Source organism: Pongo pygmaeus, chromosome 4 (assembly GCF_028885625.2).
Source record: "Pongo pygmaeus isolate AG05252 chromosome 4, NHGRI_mPonPyg2-v2.0_pri, whole genome shotgun sequence".
Lineage (NCBI taxonomy): Eukaryota > Metazoa > Chordata > Mammalia > Primates > Hominidae > Pongo > Pongo pygmaeus.
Window position 1 is genome coordinate 184,837,346 of NC_072377.2, and position 21,013 is coordinate 184,858,358.

General features: G+C 51.5%; 1 protein-coding gene across 1 annotated transcript in view; it reads right to left on the bottom strand.

Moving 5' to 3' along the window:
• The window catches only part of RASGEF1C (RasGEF domain family member 1C), a 107,421-nt gene that overhangs the window by 10,089 nt on the left and 76,319 nt on the right, over window positions 1–21,013 (bottom strand). The window contains exons 5-10 of the mRNA XM_054489157.2: window positions 14,409–14,609; window positions 13,612–13,686; window positions 4,553–4,642; window positions 2,869–2,971; window positions 2,309–2,388; window positions 2,131–2,226 (exon numbers count right to left, since the gene is read on the bottom strand). Of these exons, the coding sequence (XP_054345132.1) occupies window positions 2,131–2,226; window positions 2,309–2,388; window positions 2,869–2,971; window positions 4,553–4,642; window positions 13,612–13,686; window positions 14,409–14,609 (645 nt within the window). The remainder of the gene's footprint in view (window positions 1–2,130; window positions 2,227–2,308; window positions 2,389–2,868; window positions 2,972–4,552; window positions 4,643–13,611; window positions 13,687–14,408; window positions 14,610–21,013) is intronic.

The following is a 21,013-nucleotide window of genomic DNA, read 5'->3' on the forward strand; positions in this document are numbered from 1 at the left end:
TGCCCCTCCACCCCTCTCCACCCATAAAGCAGCTTTTGTGGGCCTAGCCCATGACCCGTCTCTCTCTGGAAGTTAGAGAATGAGGTTAAAGTAAATACACAGCTGTAAGCCGCCCGCCTACAGCACCAATGCACAGCATCCCAGCACCCAGGGCTGGAAGGGGCTCAGAACACAGGCATCTGAATCCCAGTCTGTCTACCTGCCCCACAGCCCCCGTGTCCCAGCAGAGATGAAGGAAGCAGTGCGGAGCGCCCAGGCCATGGCTGACGGCTCCCAGCCCAGCTCGGCACCAAGCTCCTGTACACCGACTCTGCATCCAACCTAGGCCCGTAGCCAGTGCCCTGCGACCACCACACACACCCAATGCCTGGGAACAGGAGTCAGCCTGCTGGTGTGCAGACCACGAGCTTCAGAGCCAGACAGGCTGGAGTGTGATCCTGGCTCTGCCACCTACCTGCAGTGTGAGTGGACTAGTGAGGTCTCCCACCCGAGACTCAGTCTGCTGATCTGGGAATTGGCAATGCTGATGCCCCCAGATTAGTTGTCAGAATTCAGTTGGGGTTTGGAGGCCAAGTGGCTGGGATGAGGCAGGTGCTCAGTGACATGAGGTTCCTACCCCTGCTGTCTAGCTTCCTGGGCTCTGGCTCCTGGTGGGCCGCCCACCTGCCCTGCAATTTGAGGTCTCGCATCCCTGGCTGCTGCTCCCCTCTGCGGCAGACCCCTGCCTGGGACCCAGAGTCACTGACACACTCACAGCCTGAACAGGAAAGGCCAGCTGGACAGGACAGAGCCATCTGTGTGGCTGGTGTCTGCCCCTTGGGTGGAGGGCCAAGAAGGCCTGGCAGGTGGCACAAGCGTGCACACCTCAGCTTGCTTCCCAAACTTGCCCACTGGCATCCCTCCAGTGCAATTCCAGGGGGACCTGAATTTCAACAACAGCCATGTGTTCTATTATCCCTCAAGCTGGAGACAGACATGCACGAACCACAGCAGGGACCTGATTCCACTAATGTTCCTGCACGGCACGGGCCTTCAAAGGTACAAATCTTGGAGTTTCCTCTCCATAGAGATGAACAACTCTAATCATCAGGATGGTAACAGGTTTCAACCCAGAGGATCATTGCAATCCCAGAGCCTGTCCATGACTCTCTGTACCACAGGCCATGAGTAGAATTTGGAGGAAAAATAAAATTGATCAGGTCAGCAAAGGCCCCACAAATGCAGGTATATAAGAATACAGGCTGTGGCTGGGTGCAGTGGCTCACGCATGTAATCCTAGCACTTTGGGAGGCCAAGGCAGGCAAATCACCTGACGTCAGGAGTTTAAGACTATCCTGGCCAATATGGTGAAACTCCGCCTCTACTAAAAATACAAAAATTAGCTGGGCGTGGTGGCAGGCGCCTATAATCCCAGCTACTTGGAAGGCTGAGGCAGCGCTTGAACCCAGGAGGTGGAGGTTAAAGTGAGCCAAGATTGCACCTCTGCACTCCAGCCTGGGCGACAGAGAGAGACTCCATCTCCAAAAAAAAAAAAGAATACAAGCTGTGAACAGGCAGTTTGGGTGAGGAAAAAGCTGAGTTCAGTGATTGCCAAAAATGTAAATGTGATCTGAGGCCACATAAATAAAAGTATTATGTTTAGAATCAGGGAGGTGGAAGATCCTGTGTACCTGGAACCTCAGTTTTATCTGAAACAGAAGAAATTTTGACAAATGGAGCTGTTTAGGGACCAAAGGGCCCCAAGTGGGGAGGAGCCTGGAAACCGTAGTGTGGCAGGGCAGGTCTGGGGCCGCTGACTCAGGAGAAGAGAGGAGGGGCCGTGGGGGCTCTGAAGAACTGGTGAGCAGAAGACAAAGTGGCCTCACTCGCGTGGCCCCCCAAGAAAGGATGACCCCAGGCAGCCCGGCTTCAGGCCCTCAGGAAGCACTTCCTATCAGTCAGAGCTGTCTGAGGCTGGCTTCCCTCAGGTTTTGGGAGGTGGTGTGTTCCCCACACTGGAGGCATGCAAGCAAGGAGACCTGGCTGTCTATTACTGATGCTGCAGGGGGCAGGAGCTGCAGCAGGTGAACTCTGAGCCAGCACCCAGGTTCCCTGCTGCAGCCCCCCTGGGCCAACATGGCCCTGACCTACCTTCTCTCGGCTGCTGTGGGCCGTCAGGAAGCGGTGGGCCGCCCCTCGCAGGGCTGTCCTGTAGTTGCAGAAATTCCCCGTTGGGTCCATCTGGTGCTGGAAGGAGACAGGGATGCATGTGGGCAGTTCTGCCCAGGGGATGGCCGGAGGCAGCCAGCAGCCCAGCAGCCTCATTTACCTCGAGGATGAAAAACTTGGCCGTCTTCACTTTGGCCCAGGTCTTCTTCAGCCTGGAGACAGGGCTCATGTTCATGCCGGCTGGAAGAGGGAGGGAGGGCTGGAGAGGGCTGCTCCTGGGACAGGGGTGCCTCTGTGTAGCTGCAGCTCCCTGGACTGCACCCTGACCAGGGCTGGGGTCTGCAGGGCTCAGCCTGTCACACGGTGGGTGGGTGAGGGGATGCTGGTGGACGTCATGGTCAGGTGGGCCTGCTGCCACCATGCTGGTCCCATTCTGTACCGAGCACCTGCACTGGGCCCTCGTTCTCTCTGGGTCTGGGGACATACCACCAAGCCCTCACCAAACATCCCGAGGGGACTGGGCTTGCCTCAAAAGAGGCGGCTCCCCAGGACCTCTGAGGTGGGGACATGGGGCTGTCCAGGCCTTCAGAGAGCCTGGCCCACGCCCTCCCACTGCTCAGAGGTGGGCCCTGGCGTGCACTCTGCCTGCCTGGCTGCACCCACTCCCACCTCTGGGGGGGCCCTCCACTGGGGACTGCAGGCCTGGGACGGCCCACTCACAGATGATAGCCATGAGGGAGTTGAAGTTGCCGATGTTGAAGCACTCGCGGGCCACGTCGATGAAGAACTCAATCACCTGGGCCCTCTGCTTCTTCTTGGCTGGCTGGGGACAGGGCAGCAGAGCCTCAGCGGTGACACGCCTCCACCCTGCCCTGACCAGGCCCGCTCCCCTCAGCTGGCCCTCTTTGCCTTCTCTAAACCCACTGCAGAGCTGAGGCACTTGAGGCTCAGGGTAAACAGGGTCTCAGAGTGCTTCATGGGCCGAGCCAGCAGAGCCCAATGCCACAGAGGGCTAGGTGGGGGCACGGGCACCCCCTGCAGCCCTGGAGCTGCTGAGAGGCACCTTCGGGATATGCTCCTTGGCTCCCTTCCAGCGCCCTCCTCCCTCTGGGCCCAGCTCCCACTCCACTCCTTCCCTGAATGAGAGAGCCCCACCCAGTTGCCCCCAGCCCTGGGCTTTCTCCCCTCACTGGGGTACAAGCTGGCCCTGAGGCCTGTCCCTCGAGCAGCCCCTCTGCTCTCTCCATCTAACAACTGCGTGACTGGTAAACCCTTGTCTGTGGCCAGGCGCTCGGGACTTCAGACCCCTGTGATGCGCAGAACCACACCGTGTCCTTCCCCGGCCATCCTGGGCCACAGCTGGCTCCCTGGGGGACCAGGCCAGGATTCGCCCAGGCTCGGCCCTCTCGCCTGCAGCCAGCAGTGTGAGAGTAGGAAGTGGGCTGGACCGGTGGGGCCTGCGTTGCATTCTTTCCACACAGGTAGGTGTTGCTTGCCTACCAAAGATGCAGCAAGGGTCTTTACTGCCACCAAGAAGTGGGGTGTTGTGCTCTGAGATGTGTCACCAAACCCCCTTCCAGGGGCTGTCTTGGCCACAGACAGCTGCCCACCCAAGGCTGGCCCTGTCCTTTGAAGGGCAGCCCGCCCTGTGATGGAGGCTGAGCCAGGTGAGGGACAGAGGCCAACTCCTGTGTCCATCGCCACGTCGCATGGGGCCGCCTCCTCTCTACTCTTCTCCACAGGTGTGGACCCCTCATGAACACGTGCCCCATACTCAGTCTCAGCACCTGCTGCAGAGAGCCCAGCCTGGCCCGGCGCTGCCTCCAGCCTGGCCCTGGGATGAGCAGCCCCCTGGGCTTTATCTTAAGGTGAGAGAGTGAGTCCAGAGGAGGGTCCCTCTGCTGCAAGGAGGAGGACGGGTGGGTGTGGCCAGGCGGGACTGCGACTCAGTGACAAGCACGTCTGGCTCCACGCTGCTGAGACTTGGTGCTTTCCAAGAGCAGCTAGAACCATGGGCTTTTACGTGCATCTCCCAATGCTCAAAGGTCAGATCTTGTCCACCTCTAGGTCCCGAGCCAGCCAAACAAGGCCAGTTGCAGGCCAGGCTGCCCCAGGCAGGCCGGCACAGATGGAGAGAGCAGAGCCACTGGGGCTGGGAGTGACAGCCTCTCGCTCCTTCAGCAAACCCTCTCCAGCACCCTCTGTGCCTGGCCGGTGGATCTGGCCTGGGTTCTACTTGGAGGGGAATGTCACTGTAGGAAAGCTGGTGTCACCTGGAGTCCTGGAGGGGTGCCCAGCCTGGCCTTGGACTTGGAAATGAACAGGACTCAAGGTGTCCTTCTGGTTCCCTCCCCCGTGGGCTCCTCCCGACTCCGGCCGCCTGCCACCCTGACTGTCTACTCACCATGCAGATCTCAGTTGCCACCAGGTAGCACAGCCTGTTGAACCATTTCACGTAAGCCTCCAGGTTGCTGGTCTTGTCACTGAAGCAGGGCTAGAAAAAACATACCACACAGGACCACATTCTGAGCCTTTTTGTCTATCATCTTTTAGAACATGAAGTCAGTTCATGATCCTTACGATCTGGGAAATGTCAAAACCCCCAAACCATCCAGAAATACCAAAGATTTGGTATGTACCCTTTTAGTCCTTTTAAAAATACATTTTAAAATGTGACTTCACACACACACACACACACACACACACACACACATACACACACACACGAACCTCATTATTCCTGGATCCTGTATTTGCAAATTTGCCTGCTCCCTAAAATGTATTTGTAACCCCAAAAACTTGTGTCACTTTTGTGGTCATCTGTACACATGCGCGGGGTGGCAAAAATATTGAAGTCATGAGCGTCCGCGAGCATCTCCGGAGGAGGCTAAGCAATGCTCTGTCCTCCTGCATCACACGCTCAGACTTGGCCTACTGAGTATCATATCCTTTGCATTTTCGTGCTTTTTGCTGATAGTTTCATTGTTGAGAAAGGCCCACAAGCATGGTGCTGAAGTGCCGTCTAGTGTTCCCACGCGCACAAAGGCTGCTCTGTGCCTCACAGAGAAAATGTGTGTAACATCAGCGTTCAGCTGTGAGTAACAGCACCGTTAGCCATGAGATCAATATTAATCAATAATTTATATTAAATAATGTCTTTAAACATAAGCACACATGAAACAAGGTGATATATTGACTCGCTGGCAAAAGCGTTGTGATGAGAGGCTCACAGGAACCTAACCTTGCATTTCCCCTGGGAGCAACGGTTCTGTGCTCACGCATTCGGTGCTGAGCTGCTGGGAGTAATGGGCACCAGCTGTGTGTATGCACGCATCTATCATAACCATATAGATTCCCATGCCTTGCTATGCGAACCTTTCCCTGTGCCATAACATATCCTTTGGAAATAAAATTTTTAAATGGATATAGAACTTTCCACTGTATAATATACCACCATTTAAAAGATGAAACTTAACATAAATGTGTTTGTTAAAACTGCCAGGGTAGGCCGAGCGCAGTGGCTCACACCTGTAATCCCAACACTTCGGGAGGCCAAGGCAGGTGGATCACCTGAGGTCAGGAGTTCAGGAACAGCCTGGTCAACATGATGAAACCCCGTCTCTACTAAATATACAAAAATTAGCTGGGTGTGGTGGTGGGTGCCTGTAATCCCAGCTACTCAGGAGGCTGAGGCAGGAGAATTGCTGGAACCCAGGAGGCACAGGTTGCAGTGAGCCGAGATCGCACCACTGCACTCCAGCCTGGGCAACAAGAGCGAAACTTCATCTAAAAAGAAAAAAAAAAAAACAAACTAAAACAAAAACAAAAAACAAAAAAAATTCCCAAAAAACTGCCAGGGTAACTTTCAATAAATAGAGGGGAAGATGGAATGGGGGACCTATTCATTCAAAAGAAGCAAAGGAAGGAGGAAAAAGAAACAGATAAGGAAGATAACTATGTAGTACAACAGAAGATAGCAAGAACAAATTCTTATGGATTAGTGATTACAACGCTGTAATTAAAAAATGCAGCTGCTTGCCACTTTCAAGAGATACACTCCAAACACAAGGATATAAGTAAAAAAAGAAAATATATATCTGATAAATATTATGTAGCTATATTAATATTGAACAAAATAGACTTTAAGGCAACAAAAAGACCCTAAGGCAAAAAGCTTTAGGAGAAATTGAGAGTAACTGCATAATGATAAAAGGGTCAGCTCATCAGGGATATGTCACAAGTCTAAACTTGATTGCAGCTAGCAACATAGGTTCAATATATGGAGGCAAAAATAATCAGAAGGGTGAAGTTCTTTATAAGGAGAAGTTGAGTCCTACAGTTACATGGAAGATTTTAACACACATGACAGTAACTAATAGGTTAGGGAGATTGAAAAAGAAAAACAAAATGAAACCCAGGATGAATATGAATCTGAACAACACAATTTGAAGTAATAAACAAATATGGAAACTTGAACTTAATTACTTGAGAACATGCATTCTTTTCAAATGTTCAGAAACAGAAAAATTTTTTAAATTATCTATGTTTCAAAGACGAAATCATAATGGAATTAGAATGATAATGAAAATGTTAAAAAATAAAACTTGGAGGCTGTAAATAAAAATTTATGTAAAGAGAAATCATCTTTCATGCTTTTATTAGAAAAGAAGGATAAAAACAAGCTGAACATCCACATAAGAAACTAGAAAAAGAACAACAGTATAAATCCAAAGAAAGTAGATGGAAGAAAATAATAAAGAGTAGAGAAGAAAGAAATGAAATAGTAAAATAAACTACAATCTACAGAATCAACAAAGTCAAAAGATCTTTATTTGAAAATATTAATAAAATTGATGAACCTTGGATAAGATTGATAAAGAAACAAAGAGAGGTGTAAATAATCAAAATACTAGAGATGGGTCAATGTAGATGTGAAGAAATTAAAAAGATACCTAGAGGATATTACAAATAATTTTATGTCTATAAATTTGGAAACTTAGTAGAAATGGCCAAATTCCTAGAAAAATATAAATTACAAAACAGACTAAAGAAGAAACATAAAACCTAAATAGTCCTATAACCATTAAATCGATAACAAGAATAAACAAAGAAACAAACAAGAATAACCTTAAATCAGTACATGAAAGTCATCCCTCACAGAAAATACTCGGGAGGCTGAGGCAGGAGAATGGCGTAAACCCAGGAGGCAGAGCTTGCAGTGAGCTGAGATCGCGCCACTGCACTCCAGTCTGGGTGACAGAGCGAGACTCTGTCTCAAAAAAAAAAAAAAAAAAAAAGAAAGAAAATACCAAGCCTAGATGGTTCCACTGGCTAATTCTACAAAATGCTCCAAGAACAAGTAATTCCAGTCTTTCAGGAAGAATAGACATCAGGGTAAGAGAAACAAAGACTACACAAGAACAGTGTCAGAAGGGGAAATAACAGTTCAGTCTCACTGACAATTATAGTTGCAGAAATCCTAAAACATTAGCAAACCAAATCCAGGGATGTGTGAAAAAGATAATGATTTCATTTATCCCAGTTTCGTTTGTCTCAGAAATGCAAAGTTGGTTCAACATTGATTAAAAGAACAGCCTGGCGCAGTGGCTCACGCCTGTAATCCCAGCACTTTTGGAGGCCGAGGAGGGTGGATCACTTGCGGTCAGGAGTTCGGGAACAGCCTGACCAACATGGTGAAATCCTATCTCTACTAAAAATACAACAATAGCTGAGCTTGGTGGTGGGCGCCTGTAATCCTAGCTACTTGGGAGGCTGAGGCAGGAGAATCTCTTGAATCCGGAAGGCAGACGTTGTAGTGAGCTGAGATCGTGCTATTGCACTCCAGCCTGGGCAACAAGTGCGAAACTCCATCTCAAACAACAACAACAACAGCAATAAAAAACTAGGCCAGGTGAGGTGACTCACACCTGTAATCCCAGCACTTTGGGAGGCCAATGTGAGCAGATCTCTTGAGCTCAGGAGTTCTAGACTAGTCCGGGCAAACATGGTGAAACCGTGTCTCCACAAAAAATACAAAAATTAGCCAGGTATGGAGGCATGTGCCTGTAGTCCCAGCTACTTGGGGGGCTGAGGCAGGAGGATCACTTGAGCCCGGGAGGTTGAGGCTGCAGTGAGCTGTGTTCACATCACTGTACTCCAGCCTGGGAAAAAGAGCAAGACTCTGTCTCGAAAACAACAATAACAACGACAACAACAAAAAACCCAAAACAAACAAAAGAAACATTTATTTTAAAAACTAATATAAATAATCAGCTAACAGTTTAAAGGAGAAGAGAATATGTGAGTAACAGATCCAGAAAAAATAAATGAAATTTAACAACCATTCATGATGAGAATTCTCAGAAAACTAGGAAGGAACAAGATACTTCCTTAAGCTGATAATAGGCGTCTAAAGAAATCCTGTAGCAAACATCATACTCTATTGGGACACGTTAAAAGCGTTCCTTTGAAAATCAGGATAAAATAAAGATGCCAGCTATCAATACTTCTATTTGACATTGTACCAGAGGTGCAAGTTAGCACAATAAGTTAGTCAGGCTGGGCATAGTGGTTCATGCCTGTAATCCCAGCACTTTGGGAGTCCAAGGCGGGCAGATCACCTGAGGTCGGGAGTTCGAGACCAGCCTGACCAACATGGAGAAATCTCGTCTCTACTAAAAATACAAAATTATCCGGGCGTGGTGGCACATGCCTATAATCCCAGCTACTCGGGAGGCTGAGGCAGGAGAATTGCTTGAACCCGGGAGGCGGAGGTTGCAATGAGCTGGGATCGTGCCATTGCCCTCCAGCCTGGGCAACAAGAGTGAAACTCCGTCTCAAGAAAACAAACAAACAAACAAAAAACAAAAAAGTTAGATTTGGTAGTGTTACTCTGCAATAACAAACAATCTCAACATTTCAGAGATTTAAAATGATAGATTAAAGTCTATCGATCACTCTTGTCTAATTCCTATTAGTGGAGGGTTCTACGCTATGACTACCACAGAACTCAAAAGAATAAGGATTGGAAAGGAGGAAACAAAACTGTCATTACTCCCAGATGTATTTGCCTATGTGAAAAACCCCAAAGAATACAAATTATTAGAATTACGATATTGTCTAATAATTACAAATTATTAGAATTTACGATATTGTCAAATTTAAACTTGATATACAAAAGTAAATTACATTCATTAAACCAGCAACAAGCAGACAGGACATACAATAAATACACACTGGAGGTAATGGAAAAATATGGAGTCCTGTGCTTATTTATTTATTTCTTTTTTTGAGATGGAGTCTCGCTCTGTCGACCAGGCTAGAGTGCGGTGGCGCGATCTCGGCTCACTGCAAGCTCCACCTCCCAGGTTCACGCCATTCTCCTGCCTCAGCCTCCCAAGTAGCTGGGACTACAGGCGTCCGCCATCACACCCGCATAGTTTTTTTGTGTTTTTGGTAGAGACGGGGTTTCACCATGTTAGCCAGGATGGTCTCGATCTCCTGACCTCGTGATCAGCCTCGGCCTCCCAAAGTGCTGGGATTCCAGGCGTGAGCCACCGCACCCAGCTGGCTATTTTCATAATAATACAATGTTACTGCCTTTTCCACTGTGTTGAAATTTGTACCGATGGTGCAAAAGCAATGGTGGGGAAAATCGCCCAGAAGAAGAAAAAAGGGAGTGTGACTTAAGAATGCCCTAAACAAGGCAAAACTTTTAACTTTTATTCAGTCTAGATTTCTGAGGTTTTCCATATTCTATGTGACATAACGGTTTGTGCACATGGAGCCCTTCTGTTGCATACAGAAAGTGTGCCGGCTGTCTTGAGGGAAAGCACTTCGTTCACTCGTGAGCTGAACGGGCCACTGTTTTCTTGGAGTACCGTTTCTGCTCTAAAGAAGGACTCCTAGACCTACTGTGGTAATTGAGACTTCAGTGTTTGGCTGATATTTCCTTGAAAATGAACAAAACGAACCTGTCATTTAAAGAAGAACAATTGAAATTAGGGAAAATATTTTATTTGGATGGTTTCTATAAACAAGGGACTATAATCCTTGTACATTATTTTTCATCTTTGCTGTTTCTTTGAGCAGTCTAATGTGTCATGCAATCACCTAAGGTATTTGTAAGTATTCTTGTTACCAGAGTAGTTGTATTATATTTTAAAATGTAAGATGATTTTTAAGAGCCTAAGTACTGACCTAAGATGCAATTGTATGAACTCTATCTACTCTGGAGGGGGGGAAGGTGTCAGTGGAAGTTGTAAGACTTATTTTTTTGTGCCATCAGATATAGGTAAAAATAATTGCGCAATTCTGCCGTCCAAACAGGAACTACTGGGCTCCTTGGCCCTAAATAGAAGGGCTGATATTTTAAGGTGATTATTTTATTGCAAATTAATCCAACCTAATTCTTTTTAATTTGGTTGAATGTTTTTCTTGTTAAATGATGTTTAAAAAATAAAAACTGAAAGTTCTTGGCTTAGTCATTTATAAAAGGAGAATAATTGACAATATTTGTTGCCAATGATAAAATTAAGGCTTTCAAGAGGAAACTGGGAACTTGTAAGACACATATCTGCCTCTGTGAGTCTGACAGCTTCCCAATACTTACAGACTTAAAAATGAGACTAAGAGTGATAATCATGTGATTTCTAAAATGTTGTACTACGAAATGTGCCAACATTTGGAAGATCTGCCTAACACAGTGAACCCATATTTTCCCGTATGACCAATGTCTGATGTCACAAAATTGTGCATCAAGATTCAAGACAGATCAATGGCTTTCAACATCAGAGTACAGAAAGTTCACTGGTATCTTTTCAGATTTCATGTTGTAGTTAATCTTCAAAAGCTATCACTTGCTGAGTTTTAGTGTGGTATCAAAGAAGCATATTCACAATTATCTGAAAAGGTGGTAAAATACTCCTCCCTTTTCCAGCTACCTATTGGTGTGAGGTTGGATTTTCTTCAACCAAAAAACTATGTCAAGAGACAGAATGCAGAAGCAGAGAAAAGAATCGAGCTGTCTTCTATTAAGTCAGACAGTAAAGACACTTGTAAAAAATACTATAAAACAATGCCACTCTTCTCAGTAATTTCCTATTGTGAAAAAAGAATTATTTTTCATAAACTATGTTATTTATGTTACCATGTAATGGGTTTTTATTGTTTTGTTTTTAGAGAGATGGGTTCCTGCTATCTATGTTGCCCAGGCTGGACTTGAATTCTTGGGCTCAAGCAGTCCGTTTGCTTCTCTTTAGGCATTCTAGAAGTGATCATTTTGAAACAATGGGCCACTGCTTGGCTATTATTGTTATTTTTGAATAAACATTTTAAAAAATTAATCTTAGGGTCAGGTTCAGTGGCTCATGCCTGTAACCCCAGCACTTTGGGAGGCCCAGATGGGTGGATCACTTGAGGTCAGCAGTTTGAGACCAGCCTGGTCAACATGGCGAAACACCGTCTTTAATAAAAATACAAACATTTAAAAAAATACAAAAATTAGCCGTGTGTGGTGGCGTACACCTTTAGTCCCAGCTATTCAGGGAAGCTGAGGCAGGAGAATCACTTGAACCCGGGAGGTGGAGGTTGCAGTGAGCCGAGATCGCACCACTGCACTCCAGCCTGGGTGACAAAAGTGAGTGAGACTCCGTCTCAAAAAAAAAGGTAATCTTAATTGCTAATATAAATATTGATAAATATAGTCTATATAACCAAAAGTTAATTGGGATCCTTAATAATTTTTAAGAGTATAAAGGGATCCTGAGCCTTTTGAGAACGGACACTCTAGAGAAAGTGTGCACTCGTGTATACCAGCGGGTGTAAGAATGTCCACTGTGGGAATATTTATAACAGCAAAAAGCTGGACACACAAATGTTCATCTACAGTAGGGGAGATAAAACAAATGTCATGTGTCGTCTTGATGTATTTCACAATAAAAAAGTAATATTTGGAAATGGCCCCAAACCAAACAATCTTGTAAGAATCTCGGCCGGGCGCGGTGGCTCACACCTGTAATCCCAGCACTTTGGGAGGCCGAGGCGGGCAGATCACAAGGTCAGGAGATTGAGACCATCCTGGCTAACACGGTGAAACCCCATCTCTACTAAAAATACAAAAAATTAGCCGGGTGTGGTGGCAGCGCCTGTAGTCCCAGCTATTGGGGAGGCTGAGGCAGGAGAATGGCGTGAACCCGGGAGGTGGAGCTTGCAGTGAGCGGAGATCGCGCCACTGCACTCCAGCCTGCGCGACAGAGCGAGATCCGTCTCAAAAAAAAACAAAAAACAAAAAACAAAAAACAAAAAACTCCCTCCCGTTCCTGCCTCCCAGCACCACAGTTGTTCAGAATTCCCAGAGCAGGCAGCATTCCTAGAGAGTGCTTACAGACACAGGCAACATACATGGTTTTGTGTTACCCTCTTTTTTTGGTTACCCAAATGGTCACACACTCTTGCCCCTGCTCTTCCCTCTACCGTTTTCTCTCAGTGCCTGGACGGATAGGTCTTGGAGACTGTTCTGTCCACCTTATTCCCTTTCATAGCTGCACAGCATTCTAGTTATAGATGTTTCATAATTTGTAATCCAGTCCCCATGGGTGATAAGGCAATCTGCCCCCAGTGTTTGGCCATAATAAACATTGTCTATCCCAAATATCTTCGTCCGTGCATGTTCGCGTACATGGGTGTGCATCTGTGGGATAAATTCGTAGGTATGGAAAGTTGGGGTCAAGAAAGTCTATTTAAAGCGTTGATGCTAGTGCCAGTCTCCCCTCCAAAGTGGCTGCGCCAGCTTCACCACAGCAGCCACGTGGAGTGTGCCTTCCACAATGTGTCTAACCTACTAGGTGATTTTTGCTTATCTGAGAAGTGAAAATGCCATCTCATATTTAGTTTGTACTTTTATTCGGTGTGAGGGCAGAAGGCACAATGTTTGCCATTCCGGCTTGGATTTAGCCCGTTGGAGGCACCGGCACCCTGCTGGTTGGGCTCCCAGAAGGGCGGGATCGAAATCCGGGTGCGTGGGCTGTGTCCTGAGCCCCGGGCCCCAGGAGCTCCCTTACCCAGCCCGGGCAGCGCGCAGCAACCCGCGCTTCCCCGCGTGGCCGCTGGAGGGCACTGGCGCCCACCGAAACGCACCGGGAAGGCGCACGGGGTCCCGGAGCGCGCCAGGGGGTCCTCCACCCTCCTCCCTGCCCAGGGTCCTGGCCCACTCCTCCGCCCTCGCTGGGTGGGTGACCCCCACGTCCCGCACGTCCAGGCTTTCCGGGGACTCGGGACTCGGCTGTCGTGGTCCGCCCCCGAGCTGGAGGGGCGCGGCGGAGTGGGCAGGGCCCCCGCCCCGAGCCCACCTGTTCCCCTCTGGGCCACTCCAGCGCTCGCCCAGAGAAGGCTCGCGGGCTCCCCCGAGAGCGGCCAGTCACTGGGTGGGGGTCACTTTTGGGACAGCCCGTAAGAGCCTCTTACCTTTGTGCTGGCCAGAGTGTCCTTGTTCACAAAGGCCTGGACAAACTCCTCAGGCCCGATGTGCCGCAGCCGCTCCTGCAGGGAAGGGGGAAGAGTGGGTAAAAGAGGGAAGGTATGGGGAGGGGGTGTCGACTGGGGGGCCTGCTGTGGTGCCCCAGCCCCTAGTCCTCCTCACAACAGTCACTCTGCAACTGCCCTCCACACTGGGGCTTGGAGACCTGGTTTTAGGTTGTCACAGAGCTCAGCGCCTTCCCTGGAGGAGGCAGCCCCTCCTTTCCCGGTTCACGGGGGCAGGGAGCAATGCTATGGGGCGTGACGCCCAGGGAAACCAGGCTCCACACTGGGTAACTGAAGTGGCCTGCTTGCTCTGCGGGGTGGAGGGGCTGGTGGCCAGGAGCATGGCATCTGGGTCAGAACAAACCCTGGCTCTGTCCCTTCTGCTGTGTGACGTTGGCAAGTCGCTTCACCTTTCTGGGCCTTAGTTTCCTCTGTGTACAGGGCCTGCCTGGCCAGGCGATGGAGACATAACGAGCGCATGGGAGCGCTGAAGAGTGCCTGGAGAGCAGGGAGGGCGCCATCAACCCTCAGTCTCAAAGGGAAGAACCCGCCCCAGCCTCCCTCTCCCTGGGGTGGGCCCTTGGCCTCTGCATCCACAAGGAGCCCAGTGCGTGCTCGAGGCTAGGCCAGGGCCTCCTTCACAAGCTTGTGGGGCTGCTCTGGGAAGCCAGGGCGGGCACAATGTATCTGTGTGGGTCCTGCTGAATCCCGGGTGAGGAAGGTGGCTTGGGCCGGCTCACCAGTTCCACATGGGTCAGTTGCTGGGCCAGTGTGTAGGGGTCGCTGCAGACACCAAGGAGCTCCCTGTGGATGGAGGCTGGCGGCTTGGTCCTGTAGGAGATGGGCTTGTCGGCACCCACCAGACCTTCGGGCCCCTGGCGCAGAGCCGCCAGCTTCTGGTGCAGAGCCTGTAGGAGCTGATGCATCCTCTTCCGGTATGCCTGGTGGGTGGAAAGGGGCACTCAGGCCTGAACACCCATCTCTGCATCTCTAACACTGGAGCCAGGCAGCCTCCTGGGCTCCAAAGGGAGGGTCTTTTCCTCAGGGTCTCTGGAGAAAAGGCCAGGTACCAGCACAGGGGCCAGGACCTGCCCCTACCCCAAAACGGGACCCAATCCCGGCCAGGTTGGGGCCACCTGGCAAGGGATCTGGGGTGAAGGCTGCAGGGCTTCCCATCTGTGGGTGGGAGCCAAGAGGAGCACACGTCAGGGAGGGTGACGGGGGCCGGGGGCAGCTGTCTGGGGCAGTGGGGTAGAGTGGGGTGAGCACGGCTAGGAAGCCAGAGAAAGGGAGAGAGGAGGGAGACATGGCATGGGCCCTGCCCTGGGCAGACGACTGGCATTTGGCTTGGCTTTAATGGTGCCTCTGTTATCTCCCAGGCCCAGCTTGGCCTTCCCCGACCAGCTGTGCTGTTGTCTGGGAGAGAGACAGGAGGTCAGTGGAAGGGCCAGGGCCCACGGGGGACTGACCGTGCCCCCCAGGGCTGGCAGTGGCTGCGCCCCACTCCCCATCTTCCCAGCACTCAGATGAAGCCCTGGGAGGAAGTGTGCTGACCACAGTTTTGGACACAGCCTTCCTGAGAGGGGTCGTTCCTTCCATGGGCAACAGATAGAAGAGTCGGACAACTGCCCGGCTAACCCCCGGGCGCCTTCTGCACCTGGCCCCTGTGCTCTGAGTTAGGCTTAGGGTTAAGCCACGTCCTGTCCCATTCCTCCCATCTGAGGCTCTGCCACAGCTGCCCACTGCCATAGGAGTGCCAGACGACTCCCAACCCCGCCACCAGAGCGCAGGGCTCCAGCGTCCTCAGACAGCAGCAGCACCCCAGGGCCCTGACTGAGGCTCCCCGGAGCAATCGGAGCCCCCAGACTCTCACAGCCAGCATGCAGATGCCACATCTGCCTACTGCTCGCTGCAGGTTCTGTGTGTCTCAAAATTGCGTGAAGGAAAACTCCCTGCAATCTCTGAAGTGACCTGATAATGCCGACTGCCACCCCTCGTTATTTCCCGAGGCCTCTGGGAGCAGCAGCCTGTCCAGTCAAGGCGCGCCATCGCTGGGGACCAGGCTCCAGCTCCCACCACTGCCCCTGCCAGTGCCCAGGCCGGCTCCTGGCTGTAGGGGGTTGCATCTCACTCTGAGTTAGACCAAAACCCTTGAGGACATGAGGATGTCTCCCTTAACAAACCCAGCCAGTCTGATGGCACTTCCTTGGAAATAGGGGTTTCCGAGGGGAAATAATGAGGTTTTCCTTGACGGTGGGAGAGGAGGTGCCCCTTGAGGGGTGACCATGGCCTTTCATCCCTGTACCCAGCCCGTGATGTGGCCCAAAGCAAGAGCCCATGCGTCTGAGCTGGCTGGTGGGGGTGAGCACTTACGGCGCACCCACTGTGTGCCCAGAGCAGGGCTGGGCTCTCATAGCACAGCGGCGGCAGCACAGATCTTGCAGCCCTGTGGAGCTGTTATTCCAGTGTGGGAGGAAATGACCCATTGTCTCGACAGTGGTCCTATCAAAGAAGTCGCATAGGGTGACCTGGACGAATACTGCTGGGAGCAGAGGCCAGGGAACCTAGGCTCCACACTGGGTAACTGAAGTGGCCTGCTTCCTCTGCGGGGTAGCGGGCGGGGGACCCATGGAGGGAACGACCCCTCTCAGGAAGGCTGTGTCCAAAACTGTGGTCGGCACACTGCCTCCCAGGGCTTCATCTCAGTGCTGGGAAGATGGGGAGTGGGGCGCAGCCACTGCCAGCCTTGGGGGGCACGGTCAGTACCCTGTGGGCCCTGGCCCTTCCATGGACCTCCTGTCTCTCTCCCAGGCATAGCCAGAGTCCCACGAGTGGCTACACCTGCTGCTTCGTCTCCTCACCTCCCACTCACTCCTGGATCACTTCACCTGGCTGCCGCTCCTAGCAGTCAATTCGTTGGGCCCTCCTGTCACCAAAGCCGGTGGCCGCTTCTCGGGCTGCGTCTTCCTTGGCCACCTCCGCCTCAGCCTCCTGGTTGCTCCTGCCTTGGGCTGTCTGCAGGCTTGCCTGTGTTCAGCATCGTGAGATGATGGGGTTCGGGGTTCTTCCTGCTCGGTCTAGGCCTCTCTTCTCACTCTTACTTAGCTCCTGGCTATTCTGGTTCACACCTGCAGTCTCCCTCTGATCTCCAGAGTCACATGGGCGGTGGTCCGTCATATGGCCCACGGTCCTCTGTTTGCCCAGCACAGCAAATGGAGGTTGGCTCTCCTTGTCCAAAGCTGGTATCCCCAGTGTTGGTGGACAGCGTGTCGGCCACCAGACACACAGGCTTGGTGCCATCCTCGACCCCGCCCTCTCCCTCATGCCCCTCTAGGCCATCACCACCCTTCTCTAGTTCATTTTCTTCTATTTCTGCGCACCCCACCACTGTCGCTGGAGGCCAGGCCACTGTCATCTCTCTGGCTGCACTGGCCTCCTTAATGCTCCCAATGCATCCTCGCCGGTTCCTCTCCACCCTGTAGCCAGAGTGGTCTGTTCAAAATGCAAATCTGATCGCTGCCTCCCTGTTCCTGAAAATGCCTCCATGGCTTGTGCAAAGATAGGAGTCCTGGCGTGATTCTGAGGCCCCGAGGTCAGCTCTGGCCAGGCGTGGTGGCCTCTATGCGCCCTTGCTCCCCTTCTGTGCTCTGGACCCAGGTCACTCCTCTGCCCCTTTGACTCCTTCCCACCCTCCCCATGTCCCCACTCCCCATGTCCCCGGCAGGATCTGGACAGCTTTCTCCCTTCTGGCATGTTCTCCTCATCCACTGGACCGAAGCTCAAGTGCTGTTTCCCCAGATGGGCCATTGGTGTTCAGTGCTGTGAGCCCTTCTGCCACACCACTTTTAGAGCTGTCAGGGAAATGATTCTGTCCCGTGCATCTCTTCTCCCTGGACCACAAGCTCCACACAGCCAACTGCGGGCTGCCCTGTGTTCATGAAGGGCCGTAGCTGGCTCACAGGAGGTGTCCACCAGCGTCTGCTGAATGCGTGGATAAACACCGCCTTCACCTGCTGACAGGCAGACGCTCTCTCCAGCAGGGTGTCAGGGCGGACTGCAGGCCCGTGCCAAAATCAAGGCTGCAGGGTGTCTGTGCCTACCCCTTGATAGGGCCACGAGATTGCCTTATTTTTTAAAAACGCACTTTAGCAAGATTTGTTACTGTTGAATGAACCAATATTCATTCCAAATAATCATCCTTTCCTGCTTGCTAATTTATTTAGATTTTTCCAGTGATGTTAGATTCTAGCTTGTTTGTTCTTTCCTGACTCTTCTATGTCCCCTCTGAGTGTGGGGATGCTATCTGCCCTGCTCCTTGGCCCCGTCTCATTTTCTCACTGATTTCTCCACACTCGTGGATAGGAGCTTGGAGATCTCGCTGGTAGATAAGGGCAGGGCCAGAGACCTAAACCACCGAGCATGTCAAGGCATTCCCTCGTCACTATCGTGGGTCCACGTTTAGGAAGCACCAGGCCGTGCTGGGGTGGAACAGCACTTTGCCCCTCCTGCCTCGGGCTGAAGCCCTCTCTCCGCACTGATCATAGTTGGGAGGCTGCCCGGGAGGCTGGGTGGTCTGGAGCCGCGTTTCCTTCTATTTCCATGAGCCATCTGCTGCATGCATAGAGCTGGCTGTGAATGCGGAGTCGTCCGACGGTGGCCTGGATGGCAGCCATGGCTCTCCAGGTGCCTCCAAGCTCTCTTGGACTGGGCATTTCACAGCTGGAACCCCTGTCCCTGACCAGATGAGGCCAGATGAGCACTGGCCTTTGTTCTCTGAAATTCTAGGAGACTCCCTCCTGAGCCAGCCTAGGGCCGATGTCCTCCTACTAAATAACAGGCAGAGGTGGCAGAAAGCTGACACAGGAGCTCATGAAGCTCCTGGGGGTCTGCTCCCTCCGCTAGTTTGTCCTCTATGTCAGCTTTCTGCCACCTCTGCCACAGAGGGAGCCTCAAAGGGCGGTGGTCAGTTCCCCAGACAGTCCGTGTGAGTGAGTTAGAAAGCAAGACCAGGCCGGGCGCGGTGGCTCATGCCTGTAATCCCAGCACTTTGGGAGGCCGAGGTGGGCAGATCACGAGGTCAGGAGTTAGAGACAAGCCTGGCCAACATAGTGAAACCCCGTCTCTACTAAAAATACAAAAATTAGCTGGGCGTGGTGGCGCACGCCTGTAATCCCAGCTACTCAGAAGGCTGAGGCAGGAGAATCGCTTGAACCCAGGAGGTGGTGGTTGCAGTGAGTCAAATCACGCCACTGCACTCCAGCCTGGGTAACAGAGTGAGACTCCGTCTCAGAGAAAAAAAGAAAAAAAAAAAAAAAAAGAAAGCAAGACCAGTCCTTGGAGAGGGGCTGCCTGTTGAGTCGGCCTCCTCTGTGGCCAGCCCAATGGGTATGGCCAGAGCACTGGGGTCCTCCCTGGCTCCCTGAGCCTCCTTCAGCCTTGGCACTGGCCTCCCTGAGCTCTGACTACTGTGTCCAACCTACCGGGAGCCCCACAAAGGCTGGGCTGGCCATGACACTTGTCTGGGTCCGCTGCCCAGCACAGGGTGGCCCGATGCTGGGAAGGCTTCCTGGGACTCCCCAGAACCACAGTTATGGAGAATGGCCTCCTCAGTCCCTCTCCAGTGCTGCTCCAGCTGCCGAGAGCTGGTGTGGAGCACAGTGACGACATGGGAGTGGGCGGTGGAAAGAGGAAGGTGCCACCTTTCACTGTCACTCTGATGGGGAGCCCACTGCTGTCTCCTCTGCAGCCCTGAGCTCTGTGGTTCTCTCATAGCCCTGTGAGGGAAGAACGATCATCCTCCCTTTTACAGAAAGACACTTAGGGCCCAAAGAGACTAAGTAACTTGCCCAAAGACACACAGCTCTGAAAAGACCTGTGCTCACCTCATTATCTTGTGCACAGCACTTTCTATCATTTTATTCCACCCTTGTGTGAGAAATCTTTCAAAAAGATAATGCTGAAATATTTTGGAAGCAAAGCCTATGTACTATGGTTTGCTTACAGCTAACTTGTGGGAAAGCAAAATGTGTGAGGGGACAGGACAAACCAGTTCGGCAAAATATTGTTGGAGTTGCGTGATGAGGACAGAGGAGTGCATGGTAACCATTCTTCACTTTTGTATGTTTGAAATGTTTCACAACAAAAGTTCTGTAAAACTTAAGAAATAATGCTCCTATGCCTGATTTCGGGAACCATCTGTTCTCCTCGTAGCCCTTGTTTATCGAGTGCTGAAGCAAGCATGCATCTGACTTCACGGACTCCTCGCTGCAAAGCTGCGTGGTGGGGACAGGTATTATCTTGTTTTACCGATAAGGAAACTGGCTCAGAGAGGCAAAGCACCTTGCCTGAGGTCACGCAGCTGTGGTTTCCGAGTCTGGATCTTGGTGGGCTCAGGCTGGGTCTCAGGCCCTGCCTCATCAGTCTGGTCCAGGGCTCTTCCATCCCGAACCGTTCTGCACCAGGAGGGGAACAACCCACAGTCCACAGCAGTGCCCAGTGAGGAGAGGCAGTGCCCAGAGAAGGTCCTCTTTGGGGTGCATGCTTTTTTGTGGAAGGGCAACTTGAGGTCACCAGAGACATGGGGAAGCACTACTGGCCGGGGCCTAGGTTGGGACTGGGAAACTCTTATTCCAGTCCACACTACACAGCCTGGTGAGAGACCTATGGGTTCTCCAGGTGGATAGGTGCTACTAGTTTCCCGAGGGGAACCAGGCCAGGGCTTACCCCAGCCCCACCACCAAGACATGGCTCCAACATCAGGCAGGTCAAATCTGCCTAGTCATATGACAGACCTCACTGCTGACCCTTGGGGGTCAAAGAGAACAAAACAGGAGACTGGGGTCTCACCCCCTGCATACCATCCACCCAGCACCCACCATCCCCACACTCACCTCTTCTTCAGCCACGTGCTACCACCCACCTCCCCTTTTATACAGTGACCCACTCCAGATCCATCAATGCACTCCTCTGCCCTTCCTTCCTTCTAACATCTGCCCACTCACAAATCCACTTGCCTACCCACCAGTCCACCATTCACTTTCACTCATCCATCTCCATCCACCTGTCCCCATCTCTTCACCCAGCTGCTATCACCCACCTCTTTTACAGTGACCCCCAACCCAACAGAACCGTCAATTCACTCATCTACCCTTGCTTCCTCCTAACATTCACCCTCTCACCCATCCACCCACCCACCCACCCACCTTCCCCTCCATCTACTCACCCATCCACCCACCCACCCACCCACCTTCCCCTCCATCTACTCACCCATCCACCCACCCACCCACCCATCCACCTTCCCCTCCATCTACTCACCCATCCACCCACCCACCCATCCACCTTCCCC